Source organism: Bombus fervidus, chromosome 3, assembly GCF_041682495.2.
Source record: "Bombus fervidus isolate BK054 chromosome 3, iyBomFerv1, whole genome shotgun sequence".
Classification (NCBI taxonomy): domain Eukaryota; kingdom Metazoa; phylum Arthropoda; class Insecta; order Hymenoptera; family Apidae; genus Bombus; species Bombus fervidus.
The window spans coordinates 20119852-20141244 of NC_091519.1; the positions used below are offsets into that span (position 1 = coordinate 20119852).

A 21393-nucleotide genomic window follows, 5' to 3' on the forward strand; every position below is an offset into this window, starting at 1 on the left:
TAATCAATTTTATATTACGTTTATGTATAAATAACGATTTTGCCACTCTGATATCAAGCAGTTGTACTAAGTATAAGCGCCGCAAGAGCTAGATAACATTTTGGCTATTGGTTATTCACATATTAGCTGATCATTGGATATTGAATGCGCTCTAAAATTAGCTGTAATTGTCCAATCGGCAGAAGACTGGAATACGAATCTCTTATGCCTAACGAAGTAATACTTAAGCTACTCACGTATTCGCAAGTGAAGGGTTGCTAACTTGGAAGTTGAAGCATGTAAGTAACTTTTTTTCTGCCCGTAACTCACCTGCCGATTTTTTTTATTTAATTTCAGCAACTCTTCCTGTTCAGAAAGCAAAGACCATACACGCCATTTTGGGATGCAGAACATCATTTGTTTTTCACTCGCAATAGTAAAATAATTTTTTCTGCATATTTATACTTGTAAATACTATAATTATACGCGACAAAAATTTGATTAGGAAACGTAATAAAAGTTACAAGTTCAAAATAAGAGCACAATTTATTTTTACGAAACTTAATTTATGAAACAATTAGATTACACAATACGCAATATCATACATTTACATGTTATAACTGGTTATAATAATTTCGGAAATGTTTGCTTCAAACATATTTTTGATTGTATCTATACAGTTTAGTTTGCAGCGTATAGAAATATGTATAGATATGTCAAAATGGGGAACATTTTGGGATTAAAAATGATGTTTTTGTTAATTTGAAACATGAAAAAAAAAAAAAAAAGAAAGGCAAAAGTTTTTTCGCAAAATATATTATTCTTATTATTGTATGTTCTACTAACGTTCCATAAATTATGCGTATATATGATCATTTCTGTAAGAACTATATCGCAACACGAAATGTATATCGTTTAAACATCGTTTTATAATCCATGTAATACAACCTGAAATCCTGAATGTTATACCAGATATAACAAAGGTTTATATTGTATGTACATTATTTGTATACATAACTTTTATATCGTATATCGAGCTCATCATCTACTAATGAATGCATTTCTCTCTCTCTCTCTCTCTCTGTTTTTTTAAGTATAAAAATGCTTTTCCGTAAAAGCATTCATCAATTTATTAAAAAACGTTCTTATCTCACGAATAATTTAAGAATTTTATTTTTATGATCACTCTATCGCAGATATCGAGTATAATACAATTGCACGAACACGATGCGGCTTGTTTTCAACGTCATAACATAATTATGTAATTATTATTATTATTATTATTATTATTATCTATAACAAATTTCGTAATAAATATTCTATAGAATAACTCTCAAAACAGTTTCTTTTTTACCGCAGTATACCTTTCCATATAGTTATCATAACCATCGAGATTAGCAAATTGTTTCATTTCGAATAAATTTCCTTCGACAGAGAGAACGGAAATCTTGGAATCTTTCAAAATTTTGGTAGGTATCGCGCTCAATTGTAGACAATTTTCTTCGAGTCTTAAAGTTTTTAGGCGCGAACATTCCGCCAATTTGTCAGATACAGTCGATATTTGATTTTGATTGAGGTTAAGTTCAACCACATGTAACGCCGCAGCCGCGTCGGGAATTACGGTAATTCGATTCTTCGATAAATCCAATACGTCCAGAAATTTTAACTCGCAAAACATGGGGGGAAATTCGGTTATACGATTGTCGGATAAGTTGACCTGTTTCAAACGCATTAGTTTAGATAAAGACCAAGGGATACTTTTTATTTGGTTCGAACTTGCGTTTAAACATTCTAACTTGGTCAATGCTCCAAGTGCTTCGGGCAAAGTGGTCAATTTGTTATGATTAAGATTCAACTGCTTTAATAATGTGAAATTCCCAATTTCATCGGGAATATGACCAAATTTGTTCTCCGATAGATCCAATGTTCGTAACAGTGGCGACAAAGCTAGTAGATTTTGTGGAAATTCGTCGAGTTTCCTCTCTGACAATTTTAACGTTCCGGTTTTCTTTGCAGTTTCGTAATGCTGCTTCAAGCCAGAGTTGCCCATTTTACTTTAACATCGGTAAAAATAAACCCGTATACTTGTTCTCAATTTGTTAATATCAGAGGGTTTTTACACGGGTTTACGTTTGATAATAACTTTCTACCAATCTTCGAGAGGCATAAACAGGAAAAATTGGTTTTCGCCTAACTCACTTTATTTTCTTAACAAATGATTGTTCAACTTATAAGAAATTCACGCAATGTCTCGTTATACATTCTCGTTGGTTGCTCGGTACTCACTCCTCGTCACGGTTAAACCGTGAAATATATTTTGCTACAGACTGTATTCGATCACATCGACGATGATTTTTGAGAGCCACTGTACCAACGTAGCAGAGTCGGTCGTTGCGCCGCCACTCCTCCGATTAATTTTCACACGGCGATACTTATGAAGCGAATCGTCGCAGCGGATTAACCAGTGTCGCGGTTTCAATTCTCGCGCGAGTGCAGTCGCAGAACATGCTGCGCTTGTAAAAATCAGTCGTTCGAAAACATCCTTCCGAGATCGAAAATAGAGTGAAATGTCACCCGAATGACAGTCGGCCGGCCATATTGCTCTGGATGGTGGTTGTGTTCGAATCGTGACCGCACGATGGCGGTTCGCGCGCTCGCACCCCGAAACATGGCTGACAAACGAAGATGTAGCGGTGCACGTCGGGTTTACATTAGACTAAAAACGCCGCGGCAGTTACTAGTGTGTAGTTTACGATGCGATCATTCGTAGAAATGGTGAGATAGTGTCGTGGCTCGAGAGGACATACTATCGGCTAGCGATGGCCTCCACGCCGAAGTCGGAGAAGCATGCAGGTGAGTGATATACCGTGTAAGTACTATGACCTACGATCAAAGAGAACGTATGTAAGTATGTAAGTATAGGATGTTCTGCAACAACGACGGAACCCGGCCGTCCTCGCCGTTCTTCTTTTTCTCCTTTGTCAGTCAAATTCTTACTCGTTTACGCGCCTATCACAAGAATTTCTCACAGCTTAACATCCTCGAACGCCGCTATAGTCACTGCCGCGTTAATCTAAATATTAGCAGTGCAATCGTTCACGGACGCTACCGGACGCGAAACGTCAAAAGCATATGCGTTAGCACGCCTCTTCTATCGTTTCTCCTTCTCCCTTCTTTCTTTCTTCTCCGCATTGCGTGTCACATTGCTACAGGTGCCCGTTTCATTACAATTGACGATTACAACGGGCATCTTTCTGAAAACGTGGGTAACGTACCTTTCGACGAACATCGACAACGCTCAGCGAATGTCACTTATAAATGAAGGGTAACTGCGCCCGCGTTTACAATTTCACCTTTTCGTTCCACTCATCAAGATCGTATCGCTTTAATTTCAAAGATTCCATTTTTCATACGAAACTAACGAAATTTGTTGCTCGCGTTCGAATCTATAAATGGAAATTGCATATCGTATCCGTCGTTCGAAGGAATATGGTACACATTTTTGAAACTGCGTCTGAAAGAGGACTAATGTTGCCCGATGATGCGAAAGTGAAAGAAGAAACCGCACGAACAATGGAAAGAATGGCACAAGAGGTGGAAGCATCGTTGATTTTCTTCCTCTCCTAGTCCATAGAGCCGAGATTCGTCCTCATGCTACGACAATCGTTTCCTTTCTTGAAAAACGTTACGCGGCGGATGCACGACACTGGTAATAATACGCGGTCGCCTGGAGAGTGTGTCAATAAACCGTCCACGCGCCAGGGACGAGCCCAATGTAATCCGAACAGCTGCCCGTGTCGCGAGTTCTTTTAGTTCGCGTTCGCACGCTTCAAACAAAAAGTTACATACTTACTTACTTACATATAGGTAGGTCGGCATCGAATGCGACCATATTAACATGTTCGTCGCGTACGTCTCATATTTCCGTTGGTACGCGTATCAAGCACATATCAATTTCGATGTCAAACTCAAACTATAGCTTTTCTCTAGGAAAACTATATACGTACATACATATTTGTCGTGATTGTATCCGATCAGCAGCGAACGTGTTAAAGCCTCGAGAAGTCGTAAGTTTGTTTACGTTGTTTAAAAATTACACGGAACGCGTCGCGTTGTATCGAGCATGCGGCTTTTCATTTCGATTGCTCTCTGCGTGCAATTGATAGCAGTAACTATGTTGTTACGTTCCCTTTTACTATATGCCACTATGTTGCACGCGAATTTGATAGAAAATGGTGTGGTCAGATAATTTAAATAGGACACGTAATACGCGTATTTATTAGAGATGATGCAGGTCTATCAGAGGTTTCACATGTTTCGATATATTTTCAAGTGCCCTGTAAAATTTTACCCCACTATCTTGAAGATATATTTATCCAAATGTCGAACAATATTCTATTGTTGCATTCATTCATAACAATGAGAATATAAGTGCATAATATAAGTGCGTATATATTCTAAAGGTAATTAAAATAATTAATATAACTATTGGCACGAATGTTGATAACTTTTGAAACTGTATTATAACACGGTATGCATATATTGTATATAAAGCAAAATTTATACTGTAAAAGATAAAATACACGCACAAATTATTAACGAAATGTACACACTATTATCTATTCGACGTAATTTAGGCAGCAATTTGAGACTTTATATTATCATAAAATGCAGATGTAAATTTCTTTCTTTCTCTTTTTAATTGTAAATTGAACGTGATAAAATGGCCTCAGAATATCTAACGTTTTTATTTTATTATTATAATAAGTGCTACTTATCGGGATTGATATGTTGGACCACGTAGGACTGGTGACGATTAGATATTCTTCAAGTAAAGGCAGTTTGATCAATTTGCCGGATAGCTAGTAGTAGCGACTAACTCGGTATATGCCCTACGTCATCTGTCGCTGGGTAATTGTGTTTAATGCGAGTTGATTTGTTCCCGGTTGAAATCGTGGAGTGTCTGTCACGTTCTGGCATGGTCTCTCGCATCTGAAAAATAAATTCGCCGGATCTATCCAAGGGGTTACAAACGTTAGGCGGAGAAAAGGGCGTCAACAAAGTTACAGTTATTATCGATTAACAAACTTTTAATACACTTTTACCATCTTTTACCATCGCGTCAAGTCGTCGTAAATAACAACAACTTTTTTCCACCTGATCTATTACATTAGAACATTACATGTACGTTATATGCATTCCTTTTCTAAGTATTTTAAATGTTTTTTTTTTTTTTTTATCATAAATCAACTCGATCGATCGATCAACAATTTGACAACGAAACAAGAACAAGCGTAAAAATATAGAGAAATATATTTTTCAAGAATTTGATCACGCAGAATTTCATCTTAAATCGTATCGATTACTTGAGATTTGACTAAAATCGTGGGAAACAAAATACAATTGTGTCACGATAGAACAGCCTTTTTTTTTAAAAATATCATTACGTTATCGTATAAACACGTTTCTCGGAAAAATTCTATTTTTCTAGTTACTCTTTTTGGTAAAGGATCGAAAAGCGAAGCTGATCCAACCGAAAGGTGAAAGGTTACCCGAACCGAAAGATCATACGAAGAACGACGACGAATAATCTTTCTTAAGGCTTATATATAATATAATATAATATAGTCTCTCTAAGAAACAAACTATAATTCATTTGATAATTCATCGGGTATTTCACCCAGCTACTCCGATAGATTATCGTCAACGCAACGTCTCGGAAAGGTCCTTCGTTTCGTTTTTACCAGTTACTACAATACTTACAACGAGAAAGAATCTCGTTACCAAGAAACGCACCGCGGACGATCGAGTCTCTTCTCGGCGAAATATCGCAAGCTCGCATTTCGCGAGAAATAAATACTCTCGTAGAACAATTACCATAGCCATAAAAACAGAAGAACGTCGGAGAAGAGGAGAAATTGTACCCTCTCGGTTAGACGAACTGGACACTGCGAACTCGGTCAATAATAAATCCACGGTTTCGCCAGGGAATTCCTGATGAAAAGCGCACTCTCGTTAAATTTCCAGCTAGACCGGCTGGTTCGTTGAAATAATTCTATGGTGTGTCGCGTAAATGCCCGCAGCCGGCGATGCTTGAGCAGATTAAACGACTTTGTCTTTGTCTGGAAAAAGAAAGGGAGGAAGGCGAGAGCGAAGAAGGAAAGGTAAGAACGTGGGCTAGATCGAACTGCGATTAAATTCTACGCGTTCTCTGGCCTTTCTCCTTTCTGCTCTGTTGACATTGTATATGCGAGGTCCAGCCGTTTTGTCAGTTACGCTCTCCTGCTGGATCTCCTCGGTGAGAACAGGACACGGGGAAATATAGGGTACGTACTCCTGGCATGTAACAGTGCGTGTCTTACGGTTGGAAAGATGAAATTTCGGCGGAACGATTTCCTCTTCTTTCCCCTTTTATCTTTCTTTTATCCGTTTCTTCTCTTTCTTTTTCCTTCGTCACAGGAATTTCAACTTTAGTCCGCGATATCCAACAACATAGCAGACCACTGACTTTACGAAGTAATTAATTCATTAAAGAGTGTCCCGTCGACAATATCGATTATATTTCTCGAGTAAAGATGATCAAGAAGCAAATACCGCGCGTACATTATACCATAAACAGCGTCAGGAATAGGAAACAAATCCTATACGTTATATTAGACGTGTGTACACATATGCATAGACAGTTGGTCATCAACGATCGTACTACAACGGGATGATCGGGTTTAGGATTAGATTCTTAGATGCTCGTGTTTCTCGATCCTCGATCCCATCGGTAGGCTATCCTCGACGCGAGGCCACAGGGGCAAATGTTGTAGGTCTCGTATACCGCATACATCTGTATATCAAGCACCGATGCGATGCAGCGTCAGGAAGAGACCGGGGATCTGTAGCGTGTGCATGGTACATTCACCGACGAGTCATGAATATGCATCTGTTTTCACGTTTCGTCGAGCAAACGTGATATCTCGGTACACGGATTAGAGGGGAACGTGCACGTGCGAAAACCAGTCGACGTATACACGTTACGTGTTGATCCTAATTTAGGTTCTGATCCAACGGATCCCATGCGTCTTATTCTTCGTAGGCTTTCGTTGCACGCACATAACGCACACGTTGCGTCGCATCGAGACTACTAACCGAGCTCGATACGACACCTTCTTTGCCTTCTTTCGGAAATTAATCGTCATTATCGTTTCCTTATCGTTCGATATCTGCGCGTATACAGATAATCGCGAGCGTTTAAGGTAATCGTCATGGCGAAACGAACCTCAGCCAAACAGTCTTCTTCTCTCGTGATACAACGTGTCTGCGACAAAGGATCGAGCAGGTTGAAAAGAAATTTTCCTAGCTGCACGAGTCACGATGGTTGTGGGATTCGTTTATAGAGAACGTAAGTTTTGCAGACGTTTTGTCGCTTTATCTTGTACACGAGATTTTTTACCGACATTAATCGTTTCGTGAAACGATAATCGATGGTTTTACGAATTGAAATGAATTGATGACGATACGAATTGAAATTTTGAGAGATTCGGCCGCGTTAGAGCCATAGAAAAGCGCATACAGAGAATTTGATTAAAAAATTGTTGCGTTCAGTCGACGATAGATCCAATGTATTTAATAGGTAGTAGTATGTATCGGGACTAAATAGTATGTTAATTTAACTTGATTTTCCCTTCTTATTATTTCAGAGTTATTAGGATATTATTAGGTGACAAAATACGAAGAAGTCGAACGACGTTCGAGACGATAAAATATCGAGATTAAGATATCAAAGAGTATTTGGTGGAAAGTTGTTTGACGATAAGCATTCGAGGACTTACAACTTGACAATTTATTTTAAATTTGTACGAGTATTGGGAAAGTGACGTTAGTGTCTCCAAATTACAATATTTTTCTTATATTTCATTATATATGATATATAGATATCATTATATATTTTATACTATTCTTATTTATCCGTAATGTAGTATTAAAATAAGGTACAAGTACTACCATCGAAGTATAGTAAGGAACGAGTTTTTGATAAGTTATTAGCCATTTACATTTATATATATGATAAATATCCTAGTTTTTACTGATTTGACACGTCACGTATACAAATATTACCCTCCAGTTATTCATTTCATTCGATTTTCTTGCACGTTACACGCATATATGTAAGTATGTACATGTACAATAATGATAGATTTAAAAATCAAAAACGTAAATCAATTAAGCACAACACCGTTAAGGAATTCATCGATATTGTTATATATTTCTTTCAATCGTTCTCTTATCTTACTTTTTCTTTCATTCCGTGATAGTACTATAAAAGATCATTGTCGCATTACGTGCGATGTATTACTAGGATTACGGATAAATACTATTTATGATTAGTAGTAGATTTTCTCCATTTCTCTGAAACGATCTGGCAGCAAACGTTTCACATAACTAGAGATCGTGCAAAGTTTGTCAATTCGGCTATAATTTCGAGACGATCCGATATGAAATTTGAGAGTCGCGGGGAGCATGGCAAGGAAAAGGTGGCTATAGGCTACAAATAAAAAGTTCGAGCTTCGAGTGTTTACTAGTTTTCCTCGGATATTAATAAAAAAATATTTCCGTAGCATATATCGAATTCTGCCTATACATGCGTCGTTATTCAACCGTCCTCGCTGTAGTAGTTGTCGATTGTCAAACAGCCGATGACTGATGACGCAGTGACGATATCGGCTTCAGTAGCTATAGCTCACCTGCAATTAGACCGGTTCTTTCTAAGCTACGTTACGTTTTAATCTCAGTGGCCGAAAAATGTTAGTTTACAATATACCGTATGCATATGTTATATATATATATGTATATATTTATATTTATACAGATAATATAATAACGCATATTATCGCCGGTGATCGGCCTTAGTTTTCAAGCTGGATTGGGTTAGCCGGCCGCAAAATGATCAAGCATTTGGTTACTTAATCACTTTAGAGAATGTTTAAATAGAACATGAAACATGTGTGTGTTTGGTGCGATCAAAGTTACAGTAACCTGTTTTACGTGGAATATCTTACAGGTATTGAGGTCGATATCGTTATTGTATTATATCGTATCACCGGCTATTCGACGAGTCGCCGAGATAACTACTAACTATAGCGGGGACGATTGTATCAGACGTATCGACGTTCGTATAGGCAGAAGTCGATGTATAACACTAAAAATTTTTTACTAATATCTCGGAAATTAACAAGTACCTGAAGTTAAAATTTTATACGTGGGGTTCGCTACTTTTTTTCTCTCTAGCTCCATCGATCCTCACAAATTTCGTGTCGATTGGCCACTGGGAGGAGGGAAGGCTGGGGTTTCGGGACTTTATCCGTTAATTCTTTTAATCACCTGCAACGTTTCGTCGGTGAAACTGTGGAAAAATTAATAATGCAATATAATATGTTACGTCGCGTGAGATGGTCCGTGCGACGTCTCTCATGGTCTGGCCGCCAAGGCCTACACTGACCCGCGATAATCTCTATTCATATAAGTATTTTCGGTTTATGGATGGTCCTTAAAACCGTCCTTATCTTTTTTGCACGCTCTTACAAATTACGGAGAAAGCGGGTGTTTGTCCAGCGAAATAGCAGGTTTTTCCCATGAACAAGGACACCCATGAGCCACATCTGCAGGAGACTTTCTCCTTATATTTTTATTTATTAACGTTGGCTATAACCAATGGGTATCACGGATCGTTACCCTCGCTTTTCTACCGAAAAGTGTGAACAACGAATCCGCGTTCTTAGTTCAAAAATGCACACCCACACCGAGCTTTCCTCCTTAATAGCATGAGACGGGTCTTCTACCGTTCTTCCAATCTTCGTGTAGTCGAGTCAACGGTCTTATCCTTGGAGCAGACATCTACTGTTTTTTCCATCTCGGCGCAGTCATCTACTATCGCTACACATTTAGATCAGTCAAATTTATCGTTCTTTCAATCTCGACGTAGTCATCTACCGTTGCTGCAAACTTAGGCCTCGCTACGGTCTACGCGACATTAACTTAATCTACTTTTTGCTTATACGAAGCAACTAGCAAGCATACAATTATCAAATATATCTTCCGACACGGCGCGATAATAGGTGTAATAAATTGTTGAAAATATAAATCTTATAAAACTGTTGATTACAGTTTTATTACACAACAAACACCCCTATTATCCCTCAAGAGATAAGGGGATCGACCTGTTCGTGGTGTCGATTGTTATAATCGTAACGGGAATTCACGATTCCCGTTGACGCGCTTCAACGCGATCGCGTCTCCCCGCGACTGGACGAAAAAACATAATCATTAAGAGCGACAACAAAAAAAAAAAAAAAAAGAAAAAAAGGAAAAAAAAAGAAAGAAAGGAAAGTGATTAATTTCTGGAAAACGAATAGAAATCTATAAAGGTTAAAAGGAAAAAGAATTAGCTATAAGCCAGAGATCTTTGTTCGAAGGTAAGTGACCGATCGTTCGAAGCATGACATCTGATCAAGAGGAAAGGAAAGCTTTGACTGGAGGAAAATTATAATCTGCACGGTCGTTCTCTTACGCGAGCTAAACCAATTTATGGTGCAATGGCAATGACAATGTCCATTGCATCGTCGACGAAGACGGGAAGCAAAGAACGGCGAGCGAGATGAAACGAGAAAAAGAGGAGGAAGAAAAGTAGTTCTAGCCATCGCACGCTGACACAGTGCTGCAGGGGTCCGCAAATAAATTGTGCCGCCTCCTTCTCTGCTTCTCAATTCCTCGTCTCCTCTCCTCGTTCTTTCTTCTCTTTTTCTTCTCTTTCTCTCGCCTTTCTCTTCTCTTTCTCTTCTCGTCTCTGCTCGACGAAATAAAGAACGAACGTAACAGCGACTGCCTATGTGCGTGGCCTTTTGTCTCGTCTCCTCTTTGTATTTTTCTTGCGTCTCACTTTACCGCGCAGACCTTTGCGAGGCTAGATTGTGCACGCGCGCGCGCGCTCCTCTCTCTCTCTCTCTCTCTCTCTCTCTCTGTCTGCCTCTCTGACCCGTTAAAATAGACAAGCCTTCTTTCCCGGCCAAAGTCACAGATATTACCGGGCGATCCTGCTAGTGGACGGTCCACGAGTATTAGCCGCGGTTCACCTCCGGATTCGCGTGCGACTCGCCTCTCTTTGACTCTGTCGTTTAAACTCGGACGGACCTGTTTGGAATCCGATCCGCGGACCAGATTTACGCTCGGTGCTCTTTCGTAGACGTCTCTAACGCACTCGTTTAAACGTCGAACACAACGAAACGACGACGTCCGGGAACGGTCAGTGAAGTTTGTCGGTGAGATTTTCAAGATCCTGACGTATTTCAGCGGACTGATCGATTCGGATCAGTTTTCTGCGATCGATCGCGTCAGCGCACGGTGAAAACTCAGGAACGCTACGATGCACAGATTGGAGAATCGTGTTGAGTTGATGTGAAAATTCGTTTCAGACCGATCACGTTTGCCTAAAGATAATATAGAGCCGAAGGTAAAAGTTCTCGATCGTTGATCGCATTGATCGTAGAAGATGGATTACCGTTGTAAAAATCAGTTGCGTTAAACAAATCTAGAAGCTGGTATAGAAACTTGGTTGTAACAAACGTGGCGAATCCGTTTTACGTAGGTATATCGGTTTTATGTAATTGTGCGCGCTTTGGAGAAAGTGTACGGTCTATTATTTCGAAAGTAAAGATTCTAATCTTCCAGAAAATACACAATGAGGAAATTTATGGAAGACGAATCGACGCGAGCAACAATCCGTGTTCAAGATAGATGCAGAGTGTCTCTAACGAGTGATTAGTTTTTTTAGTGGATATATATTTGCCGTGGTGAAGTGGATCGATTCTTACCTTTTCTACGATCGTACGGAAAGTGGATAAAACGTGGTGCATTAAATATAGGAAAATTCGTGTTATCTTGCTAAAACTTCGTACATTTACAGTTTGAAAAATGATAGAAATCAAGGTAAATCAACATCAAGATTCGTATGAAATTTAGATCAACTTTCCGTTCCCACGACTGACAAGATGGATTCGGTTATTCAGTTATTCACTGGACGTAAAAATTCCTCATCTTTAATTCGTTGATAGAAAAGATAATCAGCCAATCGTTATACTAATCGCCAATATCACAAACATAATTCATTTAGGAATCTTTTCGCCTCTTAATGCAACATCAAAGTCCTATTAAAAATACATTATGTTACGTGTACAATGTTTGCAAGAAGGAAAATGAAGCGATTCGATCGAAATTACCTTATCTTTGTCAATTTTAAACTTTATGGGCTAAAAGATTTCTTACTAAAACATAAAACATCGTCCACTATCATCTACTACTATTTATCGTTAAAAGCTTTGGAGGATTCGCCGCGATGTAAAGATCGATAGATTTAATTTGTATTCGAAGATAGAGACGACGATACATCTAGCGCAGCAATGATCAGCGGTTTAACAAAGTTTTGCAATATGAGAATTAGGGGAAAATTCGCAAATTCGATACGAGCGCGACGAGTTTACTACGAGTTTAAATCGAATACGGTTTAGATCAATGTTTTTCAATTATTCGCTATGCTAAAGCTTTTCATATCTCAGATTAGCTTATTAAGAAATCAATGGCGGATTTGTAAAATTGCGGTACTAATCTCCACGATAAGTACATCAGTTTTTCACTATTCACATTGCGTTGATCCAAGTTCCATGGTTGGTGGTGTATAGTATAGATGTATCGCGTTACATCAGAGGCAAAGCTTGCCGAGAGCGAATCTTTAGTTGTTCCGCGATCTTCCACCAAAACGGAGCTTCGTCGAGTAATAAATCCATCGATGAGTTTCTAACTAGAAATGAACAATTTACGTCGGGTCGTAACGTTTCTTTTATTAATCTTCTCATAGCCTTTCGTCGTGGTGAATATTAAATACCTACGTAAAAACCTGCAGATTGTAGTAAATGTTAATATATTTTTTATAGATCTTGATAATAATCTTTGCCGATCGCTCGAGGATTTTAGGACGGTATGTGGAGTTACGCGAAAAGCACGGTTTCTCGGTTGTACCGCTTCGTGGCGATTTCCGATTTTTTTACTGACGATTTCAAAACTCGAGAACAGCGTGTATCGAGTTAGTCGTCGAAACTAAAGCTCTCGATTCTTTTCCACGAACAATCGCGAATCACGTCACGATCGACGACTTGGAAGCTCTAGCTAGGATAATTCCTGTGTCTAGTTACACGAAGTAAACAATTGCTCGACGTTTCTTCTTCTTCACCTAGAAATCATTTTTATTAAGTTGGTGTAAAGTGGATTTTCTTTAAAATCGACTAATTCGAAACGAATGTACGACGAAGAAAATTGAGAATTTACTTTTGGTGTTTGAAAACGAAATTCTCAATGCAAATAACGTTTATATTTAAACGTAAAAGTGCGTCGCAGTAACAACTAATGTTAATTTGTTCCATCGGAGACTCGGTTTTACTCGTTATTCACTCGTTCGTGCAATACCTGTTTTCGAGATAAATAACGGCGGTGTCTCAAGTTGATCTATGAATGAAATGCGATGAATGAAAGTGGCATGGGACTTCGGTGATGTTGCCTGTGAATGGATCGTAAGATTTATTTATGATGATTCTTTTTTAGAGAAGATAAAGAAATTCGTGCAAGTTGCCGAATAAAGCGAAAAACATAGATAAGGCTGATATCATTTTTCTAATTATACTATATGGAGAGAGATTATCACGTAAATTGCTAGCATTGCATATGGTTTGTGTGTGTACACGTTTCACTAAAAAGAACAACAACGTTTCAACGAAAACATTGAAATCCATCGAACGGTTAAGTTAAATCCGAACTGATCAGAATAGCGAGAAAGAAAAAATATGCAAGAAGAATATATATGTAACATAGAGCCGCGTAAAAAATGTTGGTCACAGTTAAAGTTTACTAGCGCGTCGCGTGAATGTTTTTAATCAAATACTTGGACGAAAATTCCGTTTTATGTTTAATAGTTAATCTTCGTTGTTTTTCTTCGTTCGGGTTCCTCACGTAATCGAGACTATATTTTAATACAATCACAGCTTATTTATTCCACGATTTCATCAAGCTTTTCTTACTATTTTTCTCTAAATAAATAATACGAATCGTCTCAGTTCGTCATCGATGCTGCTCGAAACGAAACTTTTTGAAAAAAGTGCAAAAGACATTATATAATATAAAATATAAAATTCAATTTATCGTACTAAACGATTAAACAGAGCGAATATTTTATATTACATTATAGTTACAAAACGGTGATAAATATAATTCTCGATCATTTAAAATAATATTGTCCGTCTCGTTTAATAACATTTATACATGCGTTTTAATATCCGATAAGTGAAAAAAGTTAAAACTAATTGTTTCTTTATGGACTTGATAAATTCGCCCTTGAAGAGATTGGACATTTCGCATTTCTTCCTATCGAAATACTTGATCGTTAATTCTCGAATTTATACACCGTCGTTTACTCATTGTTGGCATTTACAATTCGAGCGGTTCGAGTCAATTCGACGTCGCGTCACACAGATTTTTAACGCGCGAAGATCTCGCTTACGTTAGAGCTCGCTCGCGAAAATGTCGCGACACGTACATAAGCAAACTGAAACGGTCGTACGTAATTTACGGATTCGCGTAAGCGATTCCGTTCCGATCAACCGACATCGTCGAATCGGCACGATATTTGCCAAATACGTATGTTCAGCTCTCTTCTTCGGACGTTCCCTCCACCCGTTTCGTTTCGTTTCGTTTCGCTGAGATCGAGCGTGTTTTTCCGCAAAGTGACGATCAAAAGATCTACGCGATGCTCTTGACGACCTAGATCGCGACACGTCGGACGATCTGGAGCAAACGGCGCATAGATGCTGCGTAATAAACGATCAAGGCCCGATTAGTTAGCTGAATAGGAGCCGGCGCAGCGACCGATATGCGTTTTAATCCGTGTGAACGACGTTCTGCGGTCAAAGACGATGACGATAAGCGACATCGAAGCGATTACTTTTCATTCCTTGAACAATTAAACGGCAATTCACTTGGAAACTTTGGTAATAATGCGTTCATTTAGAAGGTAAACCGACGAAATAACGAATTAAAGAGAAACATTTTTTCCAGCCGGGATAATTTAATATTTCAAAATTGCGACAAAGATGATTAACGAATGAAACGAAATAAGCGTATCAACGGCAGACTCAAACTATTTAATTATTATATAACCAATAGATTCCATATGCAATATGGAAGTTGTATGTCGTTAGTGGCATTTAAATATTCTGTCATTGGCCGTGTCTTAATCGTGCAATCCAATGAAATTTAATTAGAAAGAATAGAATTTAGCTGAATTAATCGGGCGTAAACGGATTAAAGAAAGATCAGAGGAGAAACAAAAACACTAGGAGCAGATGGAAGGAAATAAAAAAGCAGCCCACGATGATAAATTTTTATGCTCGATTCGCCCGATTTTATTTTTCGTTCGCTGATTAGCATTAACATTGACAAATCCGTTTCGTTTCGTCCCGTCTCCTCTTATTGTTTCCACGCTAAAAGTCCTATCGATCTCGACGCTCGACGTTAAACGCAAGAGAAAATCGCGCGAATTACGTCAATGGATCGTCCAACTCGAAAAATAATGCAAAACCTTAGTATAATATATAAGAGTATAACTGGGTCGCAAGTTCATCATTCCTTAATTACGATTATTATTAATCAGGAAATTTCGGTCGGTCGCGAAATTCCCGTGGCTCTGCATAATTACAAGGCTGTCGAAGAGTATGCTAAATAATTGCACCGGTTTGTTGTCAAGATTATTCTTGGGGTTAGGTTAGGACGTTGGTACTTTACCAAAGTCGACCAATTTGTTGTTATTTGACAACGTACTGCTAAGAGAGGATCGTTGATCGTCGTTCTATCGCGCTTCAGACGTTTCTCTAAACGTTCACGTTTAGAGGTGACATTGGATTACTTTAACACTTTCAATGCAGATTCAGCCTTCTTACATTTATAGACGAGATATTTTGCATATCTCTTTAGTAGCACGGCTTCTCCAAATAACAGAAATTTATTTTTATCGACGGGATTAATCGCGTTAAAAGATTTTAAACACAAAATATGTTGTATTTTTAGAAATAAATCTTTCTCTTTTTCTCTTTCCTTTATCCGAAATCACAGTTATAAACGTACAAATATTAGATATGTGAGACATTTTGTGTGCTTTCGGTTACAAGTATCGAGGGCAAAAATCAGTTTTCGACCAATCCTAAATACAAAACAAATAAAGAATTAAATAAATAAGTAAGTTTTAGGCTGATCTAGAGCGTTTCGTGATATATCACCTGTGCATACCAAGCGGTTAATTTAACTGGAGTTAACTCGAAAAAATTTTCGTCCTTCCGTGCAAATACGATGCTAATTCTCGGAAGAATATCCTATTTTACCAAACTTCATTTTCGATAAGCTTGATCTTCCAAGATTCGACACTGTTTCGTTACAGTGATCAGTTTTTCATTCAGTCGCGTTATTAACAGCACCAGAAACGTGAAAATTATTGTCGACATACCTGTTAATAATAGAAAGTTAATAATAGAAAAATCTGTATGTTTCCAAACATTAAGATATAGCACTATACTTACATACATACGTATCAATAAATAAAATATTTTCTCTCTAGTTGAATATGTGCGCGTCTTATTCACTGTTTTCTACATGTACCTATTTTCTGTTTCATCCGGCATGTATCTTTCAAACACCGTATTTCTTTTTCTCTTTGCATTATCCAGCTTATAACTATTCATACATATATCCACTGTATCACCCATTTTTTTCTTTTTACGGTTCGTTTCACCCTTATTTCACCAATAGGTTACCTAACGAGGCAGCCACGTTTCATTTCTTCGACAAAGGTTCGAAGTCGTTGCCTCGTATGTATAAATTTGGCTAGAAAACTCGATAATTTAACGAGAGCAAGTAAGCCAGAAAAACTTGGTCCTTGTGTTCAGTCCAGCGTGGAACTAGTTACGTTACACGATTGACCTCCTGGTCTTGTATCGAATCGTAGTCGTTCGGAAAGCAGTAAAAAGCGATGGCGGAATCGCGATCAGGGCGGTCGAAGGTGGAGAAAAGGTCGACCTGCCGCTCCAGCAACCGCGGATCGTTTGTCGTGAAAACTGACGGAACCTTCAAGTATCTCGCCGCTTCACATTATACGTATACTACGTATTACGTATAGCGCGGCTCTTGATCGATGCATTTTTATCAACCGGTAACTCCATTAAACTCGATCCAGTTTGATCAAGCTTCGTAATCATTGTATCGTCATGTTCATGATTTTTTTTTACCCTTACGATGAAATATTTTACCACTTTATCAGAAGATTTTCGACTTGTTTAGTTAGAGTTTGAGTTCAATATTGATTTTTGAAGGCGACTAAAGAATTGGAAAGATAGGTTCTGTTTGAAATTGCAAAGTAATTAGAAATTTAGAACTTTGTTTTACGTTGGCAGATTTTTATGCTAAATATCTATCTTTCCTAGTGTTTGTAAGGCATCTTGTATTAACGTAGCAGATTCAAACGTTTCCTACTATTGTTATAGAATTTAAACGAATGGTGGATTATATCTCACAGCTTATCAGGCAACACGGGTACATCGATCTGCTCGTTCTAGAAAAAGGAAAAAAAAAGGAAGAAAAGAGCATCGATACTTTCTGCAAATTAGAAATCCAAAGTTCTTATCGCGTAGCATAATTACATTCAACACGGTATTTAATCTTTCATTTTTCTTTTTTGCCATTGAAACATTTCCTAGCATTAAAGACATTCGCTTTACACCAGAACTTGTCTCGGCTTTCGTCTTTTCCCAACACGAACGTTGAATCAAATAAATATATTATAAAACTAATTAGTATACGTACGTATAATTTCGTGTTGTTTCATCGATGGATCGCTGGAAATAATTTGATGTTGTCGGTAGTAGCAGGCGTTGTACCATTGAATTTTCTATTATTGCATTCACACGATGATAGTATAGAGAAAACGGTAATATCGTATTAGCGTATCTACGAGGTTGCATGAAAAACTAGGAAGCGCGGTAAGAAATCGTAACGGAACATCCGTCGCGTTAAAATAGACATCCTGGAATTCGAATGTGCCTCGGTACATACTCCACTTTGCTATAGTACATATATACATACTCGAGACCTCTAAATGTAACATAGTACGTATATTTAGGCGCGATACTGTCATCGGTGTGGCTCGATTTAAATATTTCAGCTTTTCTAGCTGTATCGTTCAACGATCATTTAACGAAGCACAGTAAAATCTCCGTTCGAGTTCGTTGGAATTCTTACCGTTCGAACGTTTTACTCTAAACTACACACTACATCTAAAATTTACTTTGATTTACTTTGCACGATAAAACGATGAAACATTTCAAAATAGAAGATTTGAAAATTCGTTCGTTTCCTATTCTCACATATATACCATAGTAGAGTGAGCTTGGAAATTTCCTATTAACCGTTGCGCGAATTACTCTAAATCCTAAATAATCGCATTTCTTCAAGCACGACCATATCTTAAAATTATATCGCTTATCGTCAATTATAAATTATCCGCCACTCGTTGTCAGCGTAGAATTAAAGTTCAAGAAACGGTGTATCGTCGGCCGGTGTTATCTGTTTACACGGTATACAGCATGAACTTGTAGTCACTTGCTAAATATACCTACTATTCGTGAGATCATGCGTGTATAATTACATACGTGTGTTTCTTAATAAGCTTAAGAAACGTTGCTGTTGTTCGATAGTGATCATCGATAACTATAGTCTGGTACTACCGTTCTCTACCGTATGTACGTGTCTGTTGAAAGAACGGATCATCGAGCTGTTTTTGCGTTAAATCGATAGAACGAGATATAAAAAATGAGATAGAACGAGCGATAGAATGAGAAATAAAAAAAGAATCGTCAGCCTGCGACTACGATATATATTCTTCGCGTGCTACTTGGTATATTTATCGCGGTGCTGCTTCGCTTTATCGCTTTTACCATTGCGTCGTTATCAAGCAACTCATTCTTATAGCTAGCTCTTACGGCGATTAGCTCTTAACGCTTTCGTTCCAACGAAAAATTAATAAATCGCCGTTGAAATCAATGAAACGTTCTTCCTTTGTTTCCTACGCCAAGACAAACGCTCAAATATTAATAGCGGCAGTGGTAAATAAAGAATCTGTGTAAACAGCAATTTCAAGAAAGACCAACTACGATCAACAAATTTGATAACTCGATCCCGTTACCCGTCAAATTGTGCAATGTGCTTTATCGTTGGTACAATATGAGAAAAAGGATTGTGCTCGAAAAACCCAGTGGAACAATGAACACCGATTGTGATCCGTGTTACGAGGATCCATCGTGGTTCTTAGTGGAATAGCTTCTTAAAATGCCACAGTACGACGACAGCTTCCTCGACTCGCCGATCTTCCGGCGACGCACACGTAGCTATGCGGTGCAGAAGGGGTTCGTACCGAAGTCGAAGAGCTTCATCGCTGCCACGCCTCTGCTGTTGGCCGTGACCAATCACGCCAAGACTCTTTCCGGTTCCATATCGACCTGCAGCTTGAAAGGTAATTGGAAAAAAGAAATTCAGGTTAAGGGCATGATATATTCCGTGTTATGGTTGGCCGAACAAGTCGAATGTTTAAAAGAACCGTGATCGCAGTCGAGAGAGAACATTACTTTGTTGCTCGAGGAAATATTACGTTCAAGATCACGTTCAAGTTTACCCTGCTTTAGTTGCACCGTATCGTGCATAGTTGTTCGTGCGCTTACGATTCAGAAGAATTTTCATTTACATCGAAAGACTTGCAATCGTATACTTCTATCTGTACTATCTATCGCGCTATCTAATTTTGTTCAGGTCAAAGTCAACCCTTGACGTTGTACCGCGTACCGTTGTACCGTCGTACCGTCGCGTCATCGAGGACAGTTAAATTCAACAGGATGCGTTCTTCGCGGAATATTCACCGGTCAAACGCTATCGACGTTCCCGGACTATCTGTTAGAGTAATTAAACTTGAGATAACCGCGTTATAGATGCGGGTTTGGCCGCACTAAATATGCCATAGCCACGGTCGTGCTGTCAATCATATTAAGCACTGTCGGTAGCCACCTTCAGCTATTAACGCCTCCGCGATCCGGAGTGTACGGTGTATACACCGATGTACTGTACACCATCGTGCTCCACCCTCTACGGCTGTGCATAAGGTATACACAGCCAGTGATTTCCCCCTGGGCTAGCGGTGCGCTACAAATTGCTGCGTTCTCGCGTCCCGCTTTCTACCATTGGGAAACCATTTTCGAACAACGTGATTTTAAACTCTGTACGAACATGTAAACAGAACGTTTTGCGTTTGTTCGACGTTTAACGGCTGACGGCTGATCCTTGACTTTTAAGACTTTTAAGTGTTTCTTTCGATCGAGATGCAACAAGGTCGCTTTGGAAATTATGGAAATTTCTCTGTATAAAGTGCGTAAAAGTAGAGTACATGGGAGACAAAGATAAGACTAGAATTCTTTTAATTTTACACGAATGTATGGAGAATTGTCTAGTTCGCGGCATACGATTAGACCATGCGATTTTCAAACTTGACCTATTATCGTCACCTAGAAACGGAAGTTAGACTCCGTGAATACCGTTCTCCTGCGGGAAATATCGGGAAATATCGTAAAATATCGTGAAATATGGTGAAACATCGTCCTTTCGTGGAAACGGTGAAACTTGCACGGATTCGTTCATAAATACGCGATACGCAGATTATTATGCGAACCGCAACGTTTACTGCTGCCTGTAAACAAATACGCACGAGAGGGTGCAACATTGATAAACACGAGCCACGATGCACGGTAATTAATGCAATGATGAAGTTTGCCGATGCCCAGCCGAAAATTAAACCGAACTGACCGTAGTTGATTTTGAAAGCCGACGGAACGCGATGCGATTATTTGCGGGTCACGCACTGTTTAAGCGGATTCAATGCGCGAACCGGCGTGTATTGCGAGATTTGAATAGGATGAATTGCAAGTTGGAATTAAGTTTCGAATACGGTTGGTACAGGCGAAACGTAGATTATCCAAAGAAACGTCTGAAACGAACGCGTGGATATCATGCTTTCAACCTGGTCCGATATCTGAATTATAATAAAACATTTTGAAATTGCCCAGCCTATTCTTACATCCATTCTTATTTCTTCTTATATCTCTATTTTCACTTTCCCCTAAACGTTACCTACGATTAGTTTACTATCTGAATAAGAAACGGTTAATACAATACTATACGCTTCATCTCGCGCGTTTCATTTACGTACACGCAAGTACACGAACGCAGCAGATTCTGCAAAAA

The 21393-nt window shown here is 38.6% G+C and overlaps 2 protein-coding genes and 1 long non-coding RNA gene across 4 annotated transcripts in view; 1 reads left to right on the forward strand and 2 right to left on the reverse strand.

Annotated features, from left to right (window-relative positions):
- Positions 1-1114: 1114 nt before the first annotated feature.
- On the reverse strand, positions 1115-3178 carry LOC139985673 (leucine-rich repeat-containing protein 57). Its single transcript, XM_072000274.1, has one exon. It carries the CDS (start codon positions 2027-2029, stop codon positions 1313-1315), a length of 717 nt encoding a protein of 238 aa, XP_071856375.1. The 5' UTR covers positions 2030-3178; the 3' UTR covers positions 1115-1312.
- Positions 3179-16130: 12952 nt separating this feature from the next.
- Positions 16131-17205, reverse strand: LOC139985675 (uncharacterized). Its single transcript, XR_011799474.1, has 2 exons — positions 16338-17205; positions 16131-16261 (listed from the first exon to the last, which is right to left on the reverse strand). It is a non-coding gene; the product is annotated as an uncharacterized lncRNA (long non-coding RNA).
- A 1719-nt stretch (positions 17206-18924) lies between these two features.
- The window catches only part of C3g (C3G guanyl-nucleotide exchange factor), a 41972-nt gene continuing 39503 nt past the window's right edge, over positions 18925-21393 (forward strand). Inside the window, exon 1 of one of the 2 annotated variants that reach the window (XM_072000272.1) lies at positions 18925-19618. In XM_072000272.1, coding sequence (XP_071856373.1) covers positions 19435-19618 — 184 coding nt within the window. In that variant the 5' untranslated portion in view covers positions 18925-19434. The remainder of the gene's footprint in view (positions 19619-21393) is intronic. The other variant, XM_072000273.1, reaches the window with a different exon arrangement.